General features: G+C 35.0%; 1 protein-coding gene across 10 annotated transcripts in view; it reads left to right on the forward strand.

The window, feature by feature from the left end:
* The window catches only part of CCSER2 (coiled-coil serine rich protein 2), a 189,848-nt gene extending 177,088 nt beyond the window's left edge, over positions 1–12,760 (forward strand). For 4 of the 10 annotated variants that reach the window (XM_045878232.3, XM_045878233.3, XM_064594903.1 and 1 more), the window contains exon 11: positions 10,024–10,654. In XM_045878232.3, the coding sequence (XP_045734188.1) occupies positions 10,024–10,118 (95 nt within the window). In that variant the 3' untranslated portion in view covers positions 10,119–10,654. Of the gene's footprint in view, positions 1–9,097; positions 9,197–10,023 lie in introns of all 10 variants that reach the window. The other 6 variants (XM_045878228.3, XM_054508248.2, XM_045878235.3 and 3 more) reach the window with 2 other exon arrangements.
* The last annotated feature ends 5,716 nt before the right edge of the window (positions 12,761–18,476 follow it).

Consider the following 18,476-nt stretch of genomic DNA (forward strand, 5'->3'; position numbering starts at 1 on the left):
GAATTTAAGAATAACTCTAGAAAAATGGAGAAAAAAGGAAAATCCTGGTCTTTATATATTTTTCTCTGACTTCCATTTCTTTTCTTGAATATGTTACTGGTCTCAACTTGATAATGCTTGTCTTCCAATTTCAAATTAAATTTTTCTCTAGGTTAGTAGAAAATATCTATGTTTGGACGTAGAAGAGGTCTTCTTCTTGTCCTGACTTCAGCTTTTGTCCAAATTGACTTAACTAACATTAGTTTAGTCTTTTTGATATCCAACTGTATAAAATTAGGAATGATAAATAACCTACCTTGTAGTAGGAAAATTTAATAAAAATAATTGCTTTTGGCAAGTAAAAAGCCCTAATGGTAATCTGAAGTAGCACTTCTTGCCAGAGCATATACTTTTAGGAATACTTGAGTTTTCAAAAAGTATGTTTTGAAGTAATAGTTTTATTTTGAAGTAATTTCTTGTCATGCCTAAAAAGACTATTAAATTTGCTCTTTAACACCTTGATTGGAAGAATTTAGAAATCTTATCAACCTTTACCTTTAATGTGCACTAACTTCGGTGAGACAAAAAATGTTTTTAAACAACAAAAATAACATAAGTGCATCTACCTATGTCTTAATAGCTCAGCAGTTTCTTGATACAGCATTAGTATTACCTGATTTCTAAATTTATATTATAATAACTATTCCACCCAGAATTACATTAAGAATGATGATTACATTGTCTTATATCCTCCTCCTTCTCTTATAACCCTCAGAGGATATTTTACAAACATTTTTGACAAACGACACTTAAAATTCATTTTATATCACAACCCAGTATGTATTTACTAAACGAAACTATGTACTTAACAGCCCAGCACACATGTGAGTGTATTTAATATTCAGATAAAAGTTGAATGAAATAGTACTTTCTCTTAGAATATATAATACTCTCATATTTTCTTAATTTTTTGTTTTGCTTTTTTCACATAGTATCATTATATGAACATTTTTGATATAGTACATATTTCTTGAAAGCATCATTTTAATGGGTACATGATAATACATTATTATGTGGCTGTACTGTAATTAATCTTTTCCTATTGTTGGGCATTGATGTTGTTTACATTTTTCCCTATTAAATAGAGATACGCTTGCAATGACGTTTATCCTTATGTATAGATCAGTATCACCATCTCTCTTAGGTAGATTACTAGAAGGATGTTGCTTAATCAAAGGATGTGTGCACTTTCTAAAAACATTTGATGTGTATTGTTGAAATGCCAAACATGTTCATAAGGTATATATGTTAATGTGGCTCAATCTGATTGGCTCCACCATGTGACTATAATCAATTTTATATATAAGGGTAGCATTAGTTTCAGTGCTTTAATGAGAAATTAGCTCTGGGAGTGACTTTTCATAAAAATAAAATATTTTCAGTGAAATGGAAACTAGGGTAACTCAGTAAAAACTGAACAAATAATACAGAATATGACACTCTGTCCATTTTTGTAGCTAATTTCAAGGCTGTTTACTTTAGTCATTGGTTAATTGACTAGAAATGTGCATTAAACTCATGGTCCAGGAGGCTGTCCCATAAACTAGTTTCTCTGGGCACTTTGTAATTATGAGAAACACAGCAATGGCTGTTTTCTGCATAAGACTTTTATAACAACCTGCTCTGTATATTATGGAACTGTTTTGTTAGCTGTGTTTGTTGTACCATAATGCCTGCAGTATCGTACTCTGGATAAATATACCATGCATATTGGTCACAGCAATGGAATGGTACTATTATGATGTTTAGTTTTGTTTTCTGAACTACTCTGAATCCCAGAGGTTAAATGCTAATGGGTTCTGTGTCTTAGAGATAAAGACCTATGAAAATTAAGTATTCACACTGATTGTGTTTGGGTCGTAAACGCTTATTATTTAAGTCAATATTAATCAGTTTGATAGTTTTTAAAGAAGTTAACTGATCAACTTAGAAAGCCATTGAACTCCTTATCTCAGAATTTGTTTATATATAATTTATGTTTATCAATCAGTTATCTTCTCTAAATTCTCTGAGATCTAGAAGCATCATTCTGAGATCTAGAGGAATAAGAGCATTCCTGGTTCCCAGAAAACTTTGGAAGTTGTGATTGGTTTCATGTGAATTACAGAGCAAAATTCTTTGAATCTAGTTATACTAGGGATCTAGTCATATCTTCTATCTTTATAGTGATGTGTGGAGCCTCGCTTATAATTTAGAACATCATATTTAAGACAGACACATACATGAAGATCAGATAATACTTTAATTGGTCTTTAATGCAGCAGTAGTAATAAAAGTGAACTAATATTGAATTGTATTTAGTTTATAATGTGCAAGGCTTTCTGAAATTATTAGAGAAATAATTTCTGCTTGCTTTATAAGGGATTACTTGTGGCTAAACCTTTTTAGATCTTTGGAGTACGACTACTGTATAAAAACCCTTTCAATACTTTATTTGGTAATATTCTTCAAATGATTCCTTTTAAGTGTGAGAAGTTTTACATATACGATTCTGTGGTTATGAATATTTATATTAACTTGCAAACCTCTTTAGCAAGAAAGTATAAATTTATTAAAAATGTTTTCATTTTACATAAATATACTAAATAAAATAATACTGCCTAGAAAAACACAACAAAAGCTAAGCAAATACTGTTGGCTGCTATACCCAGTCCTGGCAATTCCTTGGTGTTGTGTGTGGTCTCTGACACCATTGTCCTGTCTTTTTCTTGTCTCTGCTCTCCCATTATGCCATTGGCAAGGAGTTGAGAAGTTAGTCCATTACTTCTCTGACAAAGCGTGGTACAGTACAATTTCAGATTTTTTCCTACCACCTTCCTCATAGTCACTTTCTGTTTTTGTTTTTTTTCCAGTTTGCATGATGCATGTCAGAGCCTGCATGAAAATACAGGCATGTTACAGATGGCTCCATTTCCATCTTCCTTTTAGCCTTTAAAATATATTTAATAATAATAAATTTATATGTACCAAGAAAATAATTTTAAGTAATTTCTGTGCCTGCTATGCAATAGTATTATTATGCTTTAGAACATTTCCTGCTTTCTACCTTACACACCTGGACATATTTTTCTCAGTCACGATTTGATGTTTCTAGCTGGCATCTTATCGTTGGTAACTCTAGAACAAAATGTTTACAGAAACTGCTATGAGTTTTTTCTTATGCTAATTCTAGAAATCTCTGAAATTGTAGGAAACAGTGAAGGTGAAGTTTTTCTCAGTGATGAGTGCTATTTTGCCTTTCCTTGTGTTCAGTGTATTTCCTCCAGTAGGTCACTTAGAACCATTTTTTTTCTCCCAAAATACTGCTGCATAGTGTGGCTTGAGTTTGGTGTCTGAGACTTAGCTTGTGTAGGATAGATCAACTGAGAAAGACATAGGATATTATCCAGGAAAGTTAGTACCTGAATGTTGGTATTGAATTTGCCTATTAACTTTTTAAAATAATCATCCTGCTATACTGCATATTCTGAAAGTCTGTGAACTCATTGGAATTACCCAAATAACACAGAATGATAAAGTTTTAGTGCTGCATTTTAAATTCTCTGTCAGTTCAAATTCTGCCTTTACCATTTGCTAAAGTATGTGAATTTCAATATGTTACTTTCTTTTAACCTCTGTTTACTCATCTACCAAAACAAGACAGTACTTTCCACTGAGGCTCTTGTGATAATTAGAGATCATGCATGCAAATTTAGTGTTTGGCTATTTAACCTTGGGAGAAGGGAAATGCTATTCTCTCAGAGCCCAGAATATAGCATTTCTCAAGTATTTATAATGTGTCAGGCACTATATTAAGCACTTTGGTGTGCATGTTATCATTTATTATTTACAACAATTCAGTGAGGTATAAATAACTGTTATTATCGTCATTTTATAAATTATGAAAGTCCTTTTTTTTTTTAAGATTTTATATTATTTATTTATTTGAGAGAGAGAGATAGCGAGAGGGAGCACCAGCAGGCTCCCTGTGGATGTGAGGCTTGATCCCAGACCCTTCCATCTCAGAGTAGTAAGATAATTTACCCAATATCTCACCAATAATAAGTGATGGAGTCAAAACTAAACCCAGATCAGTCTGATTCCAAAAGCTAAGTGATTCAATATTGTATGTATTGTACTAGCTCCTCCATATAGCCGTATATAAATTCCTTCTATACTTTAAAGTGCCTTGCATGTCCTAGCTCTGTTTTATCTTCAGGAAGGTACTTAAGGAACCTTGACTTCTGTATCATATCAAACATGCCTGCTATGGATTTAAAACACTTAAGATATAACTGACAAAGGGGCGCCTGGGTGGCTTAGTTGGTTAAGCAACTGCCTTCAGCTCAGGTCATGATCCGGGGTCCTGGGATTGAGTCCCGCATCAGGCTCCCGGCTCATTGGGGAGCCTGCTTCTCCCTCTGACCCTCTCCCCTCTCATGCTGTTTCTCTCCTGCTCACTCTCTAATAAATAAATAAATAAATAAATAATCTTTAAGATCTAACTGACATTACTGAAATACTTATTTGAAGCCTAGAAAGCTCTTATTCTATAGCAACTAGTTTATTATACTGCTATAAAACTTGCCCCTTTTTTTCAAAACCCAGTTACAAAAGGACCATGGGTTGAATTCTTCATTCTCACACCTTTTAATAATCATAGGTGACATTTATTGAGCACTTTGGATGACTAGGAGGTCCTATGCTACGTGTTTTACATGTATAATCATATTTAATTATTAGGATTAGAAATGGAAAATAGTTGAATGTTTGTTAAGACAGTGTTCCAACTTATTTCATCCAGAAATATCGATCTTCAGGTAAAAAATATTTGTAGCTTAGCTAGTAGGTCATGGGAGGTGCTATGTTCTAGTTAACTTACAATTCTTCCTGCTGCCCTTCTAAACATTAATCATTATGCTAACCCCAAACTTATTTAGAGAAGACTTTTTTTTCCCTGTTATAAGATTTCTTTTTCATCAGTGTTATTTTTTAAACTTGTTTTTATTTGGTTATTAGTGCTGTATCACTGACCTAAGAGGGAAGTATCATTTTGATTATTTATTACCAAAGAAGCAATTTTGTAATACACCACTTACTAATTTCATTTATTTATTAATTTATCTAGAAAATATATATTTAATCCCTACTATGTGCCAAATACTAGGCATACCAACTACAACAACAAATAAAGCATGGTACACTCCTGTAAGGAGCCCATGTCTCTGGTTATCTTTGTAAGCAGCCCAAAATAGACATTTAAGATTATCTTTGAAGATCCTACCAAGCCCCTGCACAGTTACCCAGTGTGCCCCTGGCTCCCTTGACCTTGATACCTGTAACCATTGTTTCTGAGAATTCTCAGAATGGTGCGCTGAGGTATTTGTATCTAACTAAATAAAGTAAGACATGAAATCACTGAGTCTAGTTAGAAGAACTTAGTTCTTCAAATCTGGGGATGTGTCCACATTTTGAAACTTCAGTAACTAACCATTCTGTAAGTTGCAAGGATGGAGTACTAAAGCTCTACTTACTTGTGACTACAGGATATTTCCAGAAGTCTGCCCCACCCCCCAGTAGGTGGTGGGATTCCTTTTGCCCTCTGAGTCTTTTGGGCTGCTAGGCTATGAAATGAATGGGCTGGTGGGCAACTTTTTTGGATACAGATTAGTACCTCATCATCCATCTCCAAAGCAAGAAACCTGTAACTCATCTTGAATTCCTTCCAAACAGCTGCTTACCTAACCACCATTAAAAAAATCTCTTTCAATCCTTTCCAGTTTTTCTTTCAGTATATTAATTTTAGACCCTTATAATTTATCATCTGGGTTATTAGCAATAGCATACTGCCTGGCTATTCTGCTTATAATCACCCTTCCTGTACGTTCTTCACTAATTCCACCAAAATAACATTGTAAAATATGCATTGGATCTTAGAATTCCTGTTTAAAATTTATCTGCCATCATCTGTTGCATAAAGTCGAACCACTTAACCTGATATGAGTTTATTTATGAGCTGGCCCTTTGCCTATGCTTTCCCACCAACACTGTGATCTCCAAATTCAGTCTAACAGTTTGAAGTTACTAGAACATACTATATTCTTTTTTTGCCTTTGTGCTTAGCATGAACTGGTGCTCTACCCTGAATGTTCTTCCCTTCTTGTCTATTTGGCAAACTCTTAACTCATCTTAAAACTCAGTTCAGATGTTTGTGATTCTTGGATGCTTTCTATGACCTCTATAATCAGGCATATTTTTTCTTTTTGTTCTCCTATGTTGTTATGCTTGAGACATGGTCTCGTCATTTGTTTACCTATCTCCCTCGCTAGAACTCTAGGTTCCATAGGAACAGCATTGTAATTCAGCTCCCTATTTTTCTATACCTAGTACAATGCATGATATATTGTAGACCTTTAAAAAAAATGGTCTTTGATGTTCCTTCCTATTAGTCTTATTACGGTGAGAATATGGAGTCTTTTTTATTTATTTCTTTGGAATTCATTCTAAAGGTGTCTGAGGGCATAGAAGCAGTAATAAATGTGGGCAGGAAGAATTGTTAATATCTTGCCTTAATACAGTTGAGTGCTTAGAATTTGGAGGAAATAGTGCTGCAAGCAACAAGCTATCCAAACCCATCTTTGCTTTGTTTACTAGAGGTTAAGAGGCAGCTTGTTGTTTAACTCGCCAGCAGGTAACTAATGACAATTCAGTCCTTCATGGGCATCCAATTCTACACAGTCATCCACCTTTAGGAGAAGTCATTTTCTTGGTCCTCACTACTGTAGTCATTTCTTCATCTTCTTTGAGAGACTTTTTTCTTATGGTAATAGAATTGATTTCAAAACTAGTTTCCAAATAAATAATAAAACAGGACATTTATTTGGGGATAGGGAAATTAGCTCACACCACTAAAATTAACTTTCAATAAAAATGCAAAATCTGCATTATTTATAAAGCACTTAGAAACCACTCATTTATTCACTGTAGTTAAGTGATAGGCATCTTTTATATAATTGTTCAACCTAACTCCTCTGAGAAGACTCAAAATTTTATTATTTTTAAAAACCTGATTATGGGGCGCCTGGGTGGCTCAGGCGGTTGAGTGTCTGCCTTTGGCTCAGGTCATGATCCCAAGGTCCTGGGATCAAGCCCCGTCAGGCTCTCTGCTCAGCGGGGAGTCTGCTTCCCCCTCTGCCTCTGCCTCCCACTCCCCCTGCGTGTGCTCTCTCCCTTTCTCAAGTAAATAAATAAAATTTTTAAAAAATAAAAAAATTAAAACCTGATTATTTCCTAATTCTTTAATACTTGATATGGAGCTTTATTGCATTTAATACATGCAGCACATCTTCCTGCTGTACTTCCATTTAGTTCTCTGATAAGCAGGAGTCAGTTGGGTAATAAAAGGACAGTAGTCCCCCCAGCCTTATCCACGGTTTTGCTTTCTGTGGTTTTGGTTACCTGCTGTTGACTGCCACCTGGAAGCAGATGATTGTCCTTCTGACATATTGTCAGAAGATCAATAGTAGTCTTAATGCTGTGTCACAACTCCTACATCATTCACCTCATTATGTAGGCCTTTCATCATCTCACATCATAAGAAGAAGGGTGAACACAGTACAATAAGGTATTTTGAGAGAGACCACATTCACATAACTTTTATTATAGTTATTGTTATAATTGTTCTCTTTTATTAGTAGTAATTGTTGTTAATCTCTTACTGTGCCCAATTTATAAATTAAACTTTATCATAGGTATGTATGTATAGGGAAAAACATAGTAAATATAGGGTTCATTACTATCTGCGGTTTCAGGCATCCACTGGAGGTTTTGGAACATATTCCTGCAGATAAGAGGGGACTACTATAATCAGTGCAAATGGATAATTTATCTACAGTTCACAGTGCCCCTTTTCTGGAGGTTTGGTTATCTTAATGATAAGTTTATTACTTAATTAGGAAATCATACCTTTTTATGCTTTGAACTGATAGCACGTGTTGATACCTTTTTTCTTACTACCAATAGGCATATTACAATAAAGTCATTTTAAATTGTTATATTTTCAAAGGTCTTAAGTTGCTTTATGATTTTTTTTATTCAAGATTAGAGTATCTTTTGATATTTTTGAAGGTTTTGAAAAGATAGGAAAAGGGAAAGTAAATCCCCATTTCAATCAACCATTTGGTGCTGCACCTTTCCCTTTGGTTGCTTTTTTTCCTTTTAGTAGTTTTTGGTTTGCTTAATATGGTCCTGCTCTATATTTTTATTAATCTTTCTAAAACGTATGATCACTTTGGCACTGTCCTTTTTTTCTAGGGAATCCCAGCTGATTGTCATTACCTAGTGATTTTAGTACCTTCCTTCTTGAAGGACAGTTTATTCATCTCTGTGGTGATTTATTGTGAAAATGCCCACTGGACTTTAAAGTTTAGAACATTTAGCTTGAAGCAGAAACTGAGATGGCTTATTTGTTTTAAATATTCTAAAATAAGAGTTAATGTAACATACTCTATATGAATTTTGAGTAGTCATTGTCTTGATTTTACTATTTTTTTGAATAGCCAGTTGACCATATACCGTCCTGGCCAGCCATCCCTCTACAAGTCGTTAAATTTTGCTCTCAGTCATCTTAACCCTGCCATAATTGGCCTGACTCCTGGCCGCAGCAGCCATAATTAGTACTGGTCAAGGAGGTGAAAAAGTGACAAAACATGAATGATGCAGTATAAATAGATTTGCCCCTTTTGTTGGAGAAATTAGAGATACTGCGTAGATTGATTTGTGGATTAGTGTAGCAAAAAAAAAGTTATTTTATTAGTAAAAGCTGACCCTCTAAAAAAGTCTGTGTTTCAAAGCCCTTTGGCAAACATTTTTATATTTTCGGCCCACATTATTTAATAGAAAATTATGTGTATTTGTGTTTATACATTGATAACAACCTCCCCTGTAATAGGACATGACCAGTAGGCTCTGCCCCATATACTCTACTATCTGGGCCATTGAAAGATAACTTTAAGGTTCATATTTCTTTACCGACTACCTAAGAGTAATAGAAGTTGCATGTTTCCTCTGATTTATATAGAATATAATCACACAGTGAGCTCCAGAGAAGTGTGTGTGAGGCACACTGGCCTGAAGAATTTTGTTATTATAGGCTTCTCAGCTTTAGTTCAAGTTACAGGTAATTTCACACTCGTTTTACTCTCAGTTGTTATTCAGAAAAGCTGATTATTTTAAATCTTAAATGAATGTTCACTCTTGGGCAGGGTAACTGTTTTCCATTTACCAAAACCTTAGTTGATCCCTCATATGGCAGTGAGACAGAACAAATAAGCTGTGAAAACATTTTATTCTGAAACTTTTCAACAAGAATGTTAAAGGTAGGTTAGTATTAGCTAAATGTTTTGACCTATTTTTGAGTAATTAGAATTTCACATCAAGGGAGAATATAATCAATCTAAGCCTTGTTTATCTGCTGGTAATTTACTTCTTGATAGAAGTACAGCACCTTTGACACTTTTAAATTAATACTTTCTCTAGCCAAGTGTGATAAAATGTTATACATCTTTCCTTTTAAAAAAAAAAAAGTATTTAAAATGGGTAATATTCTGAATGATCACAGTTTTTATCTGTGCTTTTTGAAGATTAAATCAAAGTGCTATAGAAATCATTCTATCAAGCTATCTTACATATAAAGTTTTAAAAAATGAATCAAGGCAGGAAATCTTTTTTCTACAATAAATAAGTACTTTAAGATTTTTCTTTTCCCCTGTTTATTTCGAATCTTGTTTAGTGTTTACTGCCTGTATCATTTTTTGTTTGCATTATCACTCTTATATGTGTCTCATGAATTCACTTGAATATTGCAGTTTATTTTTTTATTAAAAAAACCCACATACTTTTCATATTAAAACATAAGTATCAACACAGCTTAATTGGAACTTATATAACTTCTGGGTGGCATTTGTAAAATGAATTGTTGCTTAATGTTGTTTTTAATTTTAATAGCCTCAAGTACTACAGCCTTCCAGCAGCCTTCCCAGACCCACAGACCACGCCCAGGGAAAACTAATAAAGCCGCAACATATCGAGGCCCACAGTGAATGCACAATCCAGAACATACAGCAGGGTGTTGCACATCTGGATGAAAGCTTTACACATGGCTTACAACAAGAAAGCAGCTATGGTCTGGAAGACCGGCCTTTTTCTTCAAGCCCACAATTCGCTGAGGATGTGGCTAAGAATACATCTTCTGAAGCAAACTTGAACATGACCACGAATGCTCAAGAGCCTTATCATTCGGCAAATAATCAAATCAGTGACATGCAATTTGTACCTACTTCCCTTCAGACGCTTCCCCAGTCAAGTACAGTAGACCATACTAAGAGAGTTGGAAGAAATCAGTCTTCACTGGAGGGCTACACATCCCAGCCCAAGTCCTTACCGCTTTTTAAGCCATCCATCTCAAATTCTTTGGTACCTCCTCCAGTTTCTGAATCATCTCCAAGTAGGACTCCCACTTATAAAAAGTCACCAATAATCACACCATGGAATTCATCAAAACTTCAGCCAACATCTAGTCAAACAAATCTTGCAAGCAATCCAAATCCAAAAGCATCTAAGCTCCGTCCCCCTTCTGGCTCTTTCAGACAAAAACAAATAAGCAGCTCCCAACTAGAGCCTCAAAACTTCCAGGCCAAGACAAGCATCCCAAGGCCTCTAACAAGAAGAAAAGAAATCATGCAGAATCTGAACGGTAATTTGAATTCTGGGGATTGTTTGGCTTCTAATCGATACTCCCGTCTTCCTAAACCAAAGATACATTAAGTGCACAGCCATCACCTGCCAATTTGTTTTTTAAAAAAACAATCTGTTCTGTAATAGCTTTATGTGCAGTTTGCTACCATGATGGAGGTTTCATTGAAAGCTTGCAAATCTTAAAATTAAAATGTGGAAGCTTCTAATAGTTTGGCTCTTCCATTTTATATCCTGGTTGAAGTACACAGCATTTGAGCATATTTGTCTCAGGTAAACACAAAAGTTTGCTTACCCATTTCAGAGACCTACAGAAGGCTCTAATCATGTTATCCATCCTTCTGCACATCAGAAAGTTCATAAAATTCCACTTAGCAGGCAAGAAAAGTGCTTTGTTCATTTAGTCCTTTTAAGGTCTGTATTAAATGTGGTTCTTAGAGCCTCACCCTTTTTCACTTGTCCCTCCTGTGAATATGGTTACTGTTTTAACTGAAGATATGGTGATAATTGAAGATGGTAGACTGTAAGTAAAATTCTGGCCAGTGCTTTGTGTATTCAAAAGGTCTATGCAAAAGCTTTGTGATGAATAAAAGAGATCAGGCTTTTAATGGGAAGTCTATGTAAGTTTTATTTTTCCTTGCTAGGATCAGCCAGTTAGTCTCAGTATTTATTTATTTACCACATAAAGAAACATAAAAATGTTTCATGTGATATAAAAACCAATTATATGTTGCTTTAGCATCTTGTTTTGCATGTGTGTGAGTGCACACGCGCGTGCGCGCACACACACACACGCACACACACCCTCCCACCCCATTTGTATTTGTTTTTGCTACTCCATAAATTTTGGAAAGCTTGGGTTACATCTTGAAGCCTGTACCTAAAGATGTATTCATTTTGTAACATGTGTTGTTGGTGCTAGAGTTTTGCTGGTAATTGTTTTGAACCCTGTAGGCTTATGGATCCATGATAGCTGTTTTAAGGTTCCACAGCTTATATTTTAAATTAAGTCTTTATTATAATATTTATATTTATTGACTTTCTGCTAATATCTGAAGACTGGAATAATGGACTTGAAATGTTTGCACAAACTTTTGATGAGCTATAAATACCCCACAGAATAGGGACTGAAACTATTTTCTATAGCAAAACAGTTAAAATATTTTGAGAATAATTATAAACTTAAGTAAGACTATCTTGAGAAAGCTGGAATTCTTAGTAGTTTTGTTTTTCTGAGTTTTCCAGGTTTCCCTTTTATGTTAGTGTGTTTGGCAGTTTCTTGAGAAGTAGATTTGGGATAAAAAATAGAATTGGAGAGGGACATTGTGTTTTACTAAAAGGTATTAAAAGCTATCCTAATGTTCCAGGAAGGTAGCTGAGGAACCGCCAAGGAACCATATACACCAACCCAATCATGCTGCAGGCCACTCATCAGATGGTTCAGTAAATTTGCCCTCTGTTCTCCCAAATCATGTCATCTTTAGGCTGTTCACCTGTTGCTGCTTTAATTAGAATTAATGTTTTTCAGATAGCCTTTTACAAAGTCAATTTTTGTTGTGATCAGCTGATAAGGGATTATGACCAAAAAGTCACTCAAAGTTCCAGGGATTTCATTTTAAAAATGTACACTGGTGAAATTGCCCCTTTTAAGAAAAACAACAGCAAGTGCTTTAGTGGAAATTTCGGAAGAGCTGTTTACTGTCATTTTGATGTACTCTTCCCTTACCTACCAGAAGACCATTCGAGTGAATTTGCCATTCACTGGATACAAAAACCATTCTTGGATTTGGTAACAAGTGAGCAACAGAAATCTAGTACCATAGTCTCATTCAACAGAGAAGCACTAAAGTTCAGAAAGATTTTCACATAGTCCAGATATTGTTAGTGTAAAGTACTCAGATATATCAGCAAAGCTATTCTTTGTTCATAGAGACGAGAAGTGATGGCTGGCAGCTGTAAGTGGGTACATATGGTGTGTCATCTTGAAGAAGAAAGAAAACTGATCTCATATATTGCAAATGGAATGTTATCACACTATATTTTCCTAAAGTAAACATTGACGAATTGGTTTTGGTTTATTTAGAAGTTGGTGTAGACTCTTGTGAAACATTATTTACAAGTAGTCCTTTAATGGAAAAATTCAAAGCTTTTTATTTATTTTTGACCCCCTAGTCTGAGGGAAATATCTTTGTTATATAAAAATGTTGACTCCTGCAATTTGTTTATTCCAGTCTTTTTCCTGCTCTATTTTTTCTCCCTGATGAATTTACAGAAATATTAACCCATGAGTTTATTAACTTCTCTGTGCTTTTGTTGAGCCTCAGTCTTGGCTCAGCAATATAATTATGAAGGATAATATATTTAATAGAAAAAAATCTAGGATGCTTGTACAAAACAAGTTTTGCCTGCAGTTTGCTTTTAAAAACTGCATGAATATTTCTTTAAAAACTGCTCCATAGTAATTAAGTCAGAAATGAGGTGAGGATGTAACTCACCTGAATAATCAGGGATCACTCTCAGATTTGGCTTGATCTCTGTTTAGTGCTTCTATAAGTCAACTCTGTGCCAAATCCTCCTCTACGGGAACTCAGATCACTTTTTTTCTGAGTTCTTGTGATTTCGGTGAAGATGGCTGCAGTATATGAATTGTAAATCCTGAAGAAAAAGTTTTGTGGGGGTTGGTTAAGTTTCACATTTGTGAATGAGAAAAGTAATAGAGCATGTAGAATTAGACATTCGGCTGTTGATGGAGTGGATGTATATCAAATTCTTTAGAGAAGGCTTGGCCTAAGGAGTTAATCAATACAGGTGCAGATGATTTTAAGGCATTAAACAAAGGATTATATAGTTATATCATTTAGAATGTTTCTAATAACTGAGACCCTCTAGCATTTTTCTTTTGGAGTCTCATTTTAATTTGTGCAATATTTTCAGGCATATAGACTACTGTTCATTGTATTTATATAGATGTTAGGGAACTTAGTAAGTATTTTAACAAGTAAAAATCTGAATAATGAGAGAAAGTATCAGATTTGCACTTTAAATAAGCTTAATTGCTTGGAGTTGTGCCTGAAATATCGAAATGCCTCTTGGGCGTGGCTTTGTTGTTGAAATGAATTTCTCTATAATTGTTGCTGTTTGAAGTACAGCCTTTCACAGAATTATATCCTCAGCATGTCACTTTACTCATTAAAGCACTAAGTTCTTTGAATGTTTCATGGTACCCTTAAGTATTTTACTCAGTGTGTCAAAGAGAACATGATCATCCGCCCCCCGCGCCCCCCCCATAGCTGTCACTTCTGGTCTTCCTATAGATGGTTGTTACAGACACAGAAGTGCACTTTTCATTTCTGAGCAGAGTTGTCATGATGGTTTCCTGGTCTCTGGGGCACTGACAATGTAATTTGGAGTCACCAACTAGGCTTGCAATGAAGTTCAGTAAGACTGCAGCATAGTTTCCGTTTACTCCTCTCTTACACAGTAGTTTTCGTGTTTATACATTAGTTCAGGTGGTTATGTTTGCATGCCTATGCACACATTTGAAAATTAATTATAGCTGTAATACAAATACCTGATGTTTTTCCTTGAGGATGATGGCCTTGCTATTTTTCTTAGTTCTGATGCTTGAATTATATTTTCTAATTTTCTTTCCACACCTCCCTTCAATTTTTCTGCTGCAGCAATTTGAAAGAATACACTTGGATAAATGATTACGATGGTGGGTGCCAATCTACAACTATGCTATTAATTAAAGATACATATATTTTAACTGTGTTGGGGAAAAGCTACCCACTTTCTCCTCATTAGAGCGTCACCATAACAAAATAATACCGACCCTACGAATTTAAAGTCTCTTAAGTCATTACTAACTAAAAACAAAAACACCACAGTCTTTAATACCTGCAGTATTGTTTTCCCCACTGATTTTAAAAACCAGAGTAAATACTGTATATTAGAATTTGCTTGTAAAATGAGTTATAAAAACTGGATGTAAAGTCTCCTGAAAATGTTGGCATAGTAAATAAAAATAAAGTTCATAATTATAAAAGTTTTCTTGTCCTCAGCACTGCCTTCCATAGTGTACTTTTTCTCGGATATATTTTTCTCCACAAAGATCCAAAATGCTCTTCATTTGGTTGATTTTCAAGCTGTCATTTTACACGCTCCCTTCTACACATGTATCACACTCCAAGCCCTGATTAAGTAGGAGGTGAACAATAATTTAGTGTTTCCACAGACTCTGTAAGTGATCTAATACATCAGTTTCCATTTTAATCAAATGCCTGCTTTATCTCAGAAAAATAATTGGGATAACAGATAATTTTTACTTAAAAAAATATTAGCACCTTGAGTGAGAATACTGCATACAAGAGGAAAACTTTGTAATTTTAATTATTTTTTTAGACATAACATATACAAAAAAAGCTTGAAGCAACAAGAGTGCTTAATGAAATTTTACATAGTTTTTGGGAACAAAAGGAACAGGGCATTTATAATTTTCCAATTTAACTATATGTGGTAATAATTATATAATGGGCTATAAAAAATTGATGCAGTGATATTATTAATTTAAAGTGGTTTTATAAATGTTGGAAAAAGAATGAAGGAAATTTCATTACTGATAAATTTAATAATGGCATTTACCACCTCTTAAGACATCTCTATCAGTTTTAAGGCCCTCTGAGTTATTAGCAAGTACTTTCTTAGTTAGATTAACTCTAAATTTTTCTTTTTTAGGCTGTTATCAAGTGTAGTAATTTCATTTGTTTCTCATGTTCATTCCACATTTTCCATTCTGAAAAAAAAATTTTTTCCCCACAGAAAGACAAATAGAAGTTGAATCTGACTTATGCTTCTATTAATGAGGTTTAAGTAATTTTTGTGGATGTCTTACGGATGTCAGTCCCTGTGCTAACTGCTGGGTGTACTGAGGTTGAAGACCACGTGGTCCCTGCCTCATGGAGCTTAAGGAGCTGCGGGTGGTTTTAACATCATGCCATCCTATTCAGGAATGCCCTATTTATCTTGTTTAGAACATAACAAGAAAACTCCTTTCCCCCTCATTTCATTTTATTCTGGGCTTTAACTGCCTTTTACTATTCACATCTTCGCTTCTGTATTAATTATTGGTTACATGCCTTCATTTCCCTTTGATAATCTGATTTGATTCCAGAACTCCTTCTTTAACCATATCAAATATTCTTAAATTCTCTGCCCTTTCTTTCTTATGTCATCAGTCAGGATTTAATTTTGAGGCTTCTAACTCTCTTAAACCACCTTCCCTTTTAGACCTTGGCCCATAGGATCTCATATTCCGAAGTCTGCCTTTAACATTCAATTCACACAGTTCACATCCAGGCTTCATTTTCCTTCCGTCCCATTCTCATATACATAGAAAATCTAGTATGGCCTAGTTGATACTTTTGGTTACCTGCCATTTTTTGCTATGTGATCTGTGAGGAGAAATTTAGGTCATCTGGGAGAGCCTTTTCCTCATTCATGAATTCTTCCCCAAAATTCCTCAAATTAGCATCCATGTTTAAAAAAAAAAAAAATGAAAGAAAAACAATTCCTCACAGGCCTTTCTCTGATTTTCCAACCATAGAAACGGTATTGCTGTTTTCCAGATTTGGGAGTATGACCTGTTATCTGATCTAATCCACACATATATTTATTCAGGCATACATTTTAAGTATGAATAATGCTTCTTTGGTGATATTTTAGGTGATTATAATTTTCTGCAAAAGTACATCTCAAAGTTAAAGTGAAAGATACCAGCTTTTCTTTGATTCCTCCCAATAAATATTGTTAAAATGCTTGTTGTGTGCCAAACCCTGGATTTGATCTTGAGGGGATGAATGAGACCTGTTCCTGCCATGGAAGAGATCACGTTACAACAGAATAGATCCCCGAACGATGGAGGGTTACCTCCAGAACCATTCTCCCTTAACAAATGTGCATTTGTGTTAGAATTTTTCACTGAATTACAAGTAAAAATTAGATCATTATCACATGTCATAGGTAATGATACATTCAACCAACTTGAGACCTTTTTAAGCACATGACTAGTTCAAAATACTTTTGAGTTCTAAGGAATTTTCATGACAAATTTTAGATGAAATGTTACATTTATGTAATGTAAATTAGAAGTAGTTTTCATGAATTGCAATGAAAAAAAAATAGGATCTTTGATGAATTATTAGTTCATGGTTTTTCGTAAGTTGTATCCCAGACTAACGCTGAGATGCAAACACATGTACTCTAAGCACCTTGCTACCTCAGTCCAGTTCAAAGAGCCAGGGTTAGACAGAGCTTAGAGGAGATGTTTGGGAATGAGCTTATGCCTGACCTGGGCAGCTCATCTCAGGACTCCCTGAGAACCCTAGACCTTGGTCTGACTGTTCTTCTAAAGGGAGCTTGGGCTGAGGGCAAGGGAATAAAGCACAGTGAACTCCTGCCTTTCACAACTCCCCAAGAATCTGAGAAGCAGAGGAGACCGTGGATTTATAACCATTTGTGAATGTTGCAAAAAGCATTACTTAAGTTGCAGAATGGACCAACCACAGACAAAACTACGATAAAACATGAAAACTTGACCTTTGCTATGTAGAGTGAGGCAAAATAGAATGGCAGGCCATTTATATACTTTTGTACGCAAAGATCTATTTAAAAGAATGGAAAATAAGAAATTTCTGATGGGTGATTAGATTATTCACATATGAAGGGTTCTAGAGGGGAGGGGGTGGGAGGATGGGTTAGCCTCGTGATGGGTATTAAAGAGCATGGAGCACTGGGTGTTATACGCAAACAATCATGGAACACTACATCAAAAACTAATGATGTATGGTGATTAACATCATAAAAAAAGTAAAAAAAAATAAATCCCACTTCATCATAGTAAAAAAAAAAAATCCATTATGAAAATAATTATATGGTCTCTTAGTGTCTTAAAGAATATTTACTCAGAGTGTTCACATTATAACATTTACTCAAAGTATTCACACCATAACTGGGACAAAAGCAAAATAACAAAGCTTTGAATGCAGTACAATCCCAATATGTATGTTCTTATAAATACCTAGACAAAAGAACAGTAGTTAAGAATAGTGATAGAATCATGGGTGGTTTGGGGCGCCTGGGTGGCTCAGTCGTTAAGCATCTGCCTTTGGCTCAGGTCATGGTCCCAGGGTCCTGGGATCGAGCCCCACATCAGGCTTCCTGCTCGGTTGGAAGCCTGCTTCTCCCTCTCCCACTCCCCCTGCTTGTGTTCCCTCTCTCTCTCTGTCAAATAAATGAAATCTTAAAAAAAAAAAAAAAAGAATTATGGGTGGTTTTATTTTTTAATCTTCATCTTATATATTTTCTATGTTTTTAAATTAAGAGACTGTGCTCTTAGAAAAAGGGTTTTTTGTTTGTTTTAACTAGCAAGGTCATTTCTATTGCCTAGGCAGCATTTGTAAAGCACCTGGCACAAAGGCAATCACTAATTGATCCTCCTTACTCCACACCCCACTTACCCTAAAACACACACACTACTTTGAGCCTAAGAAAAAAAAATTTTATGGAAAGGGAGAGTTGGGTCACCTTGTCCTTAAGAATTTCTGACTTTACTCATGGCTATCATCATAATCCTATAGTCCTCATTTAAGTTTTGAACCCAGAAATAGACCTAGAGCCTTCCCTGAGCCCAGCTGACTTGGGCTATG

The sequence above is a fragment of the Mirounga angustirostris genome, unplaced genomic scaffold (genome assembly GCF_029215605.1).
Source record: "Mirounga angustirostris isolate CCGP_5_RB_7025 unplaced genomic scaffold, mMirAng1.0.hap1 SCAF_6, whole genome shotgun sequence".
Taxonomy (NCBI): Eukaryota; Metazoa; Chordata; class Mammalia; order Carnivora; family Phocidae; genus Mirounga; species Mirounga angustirostris.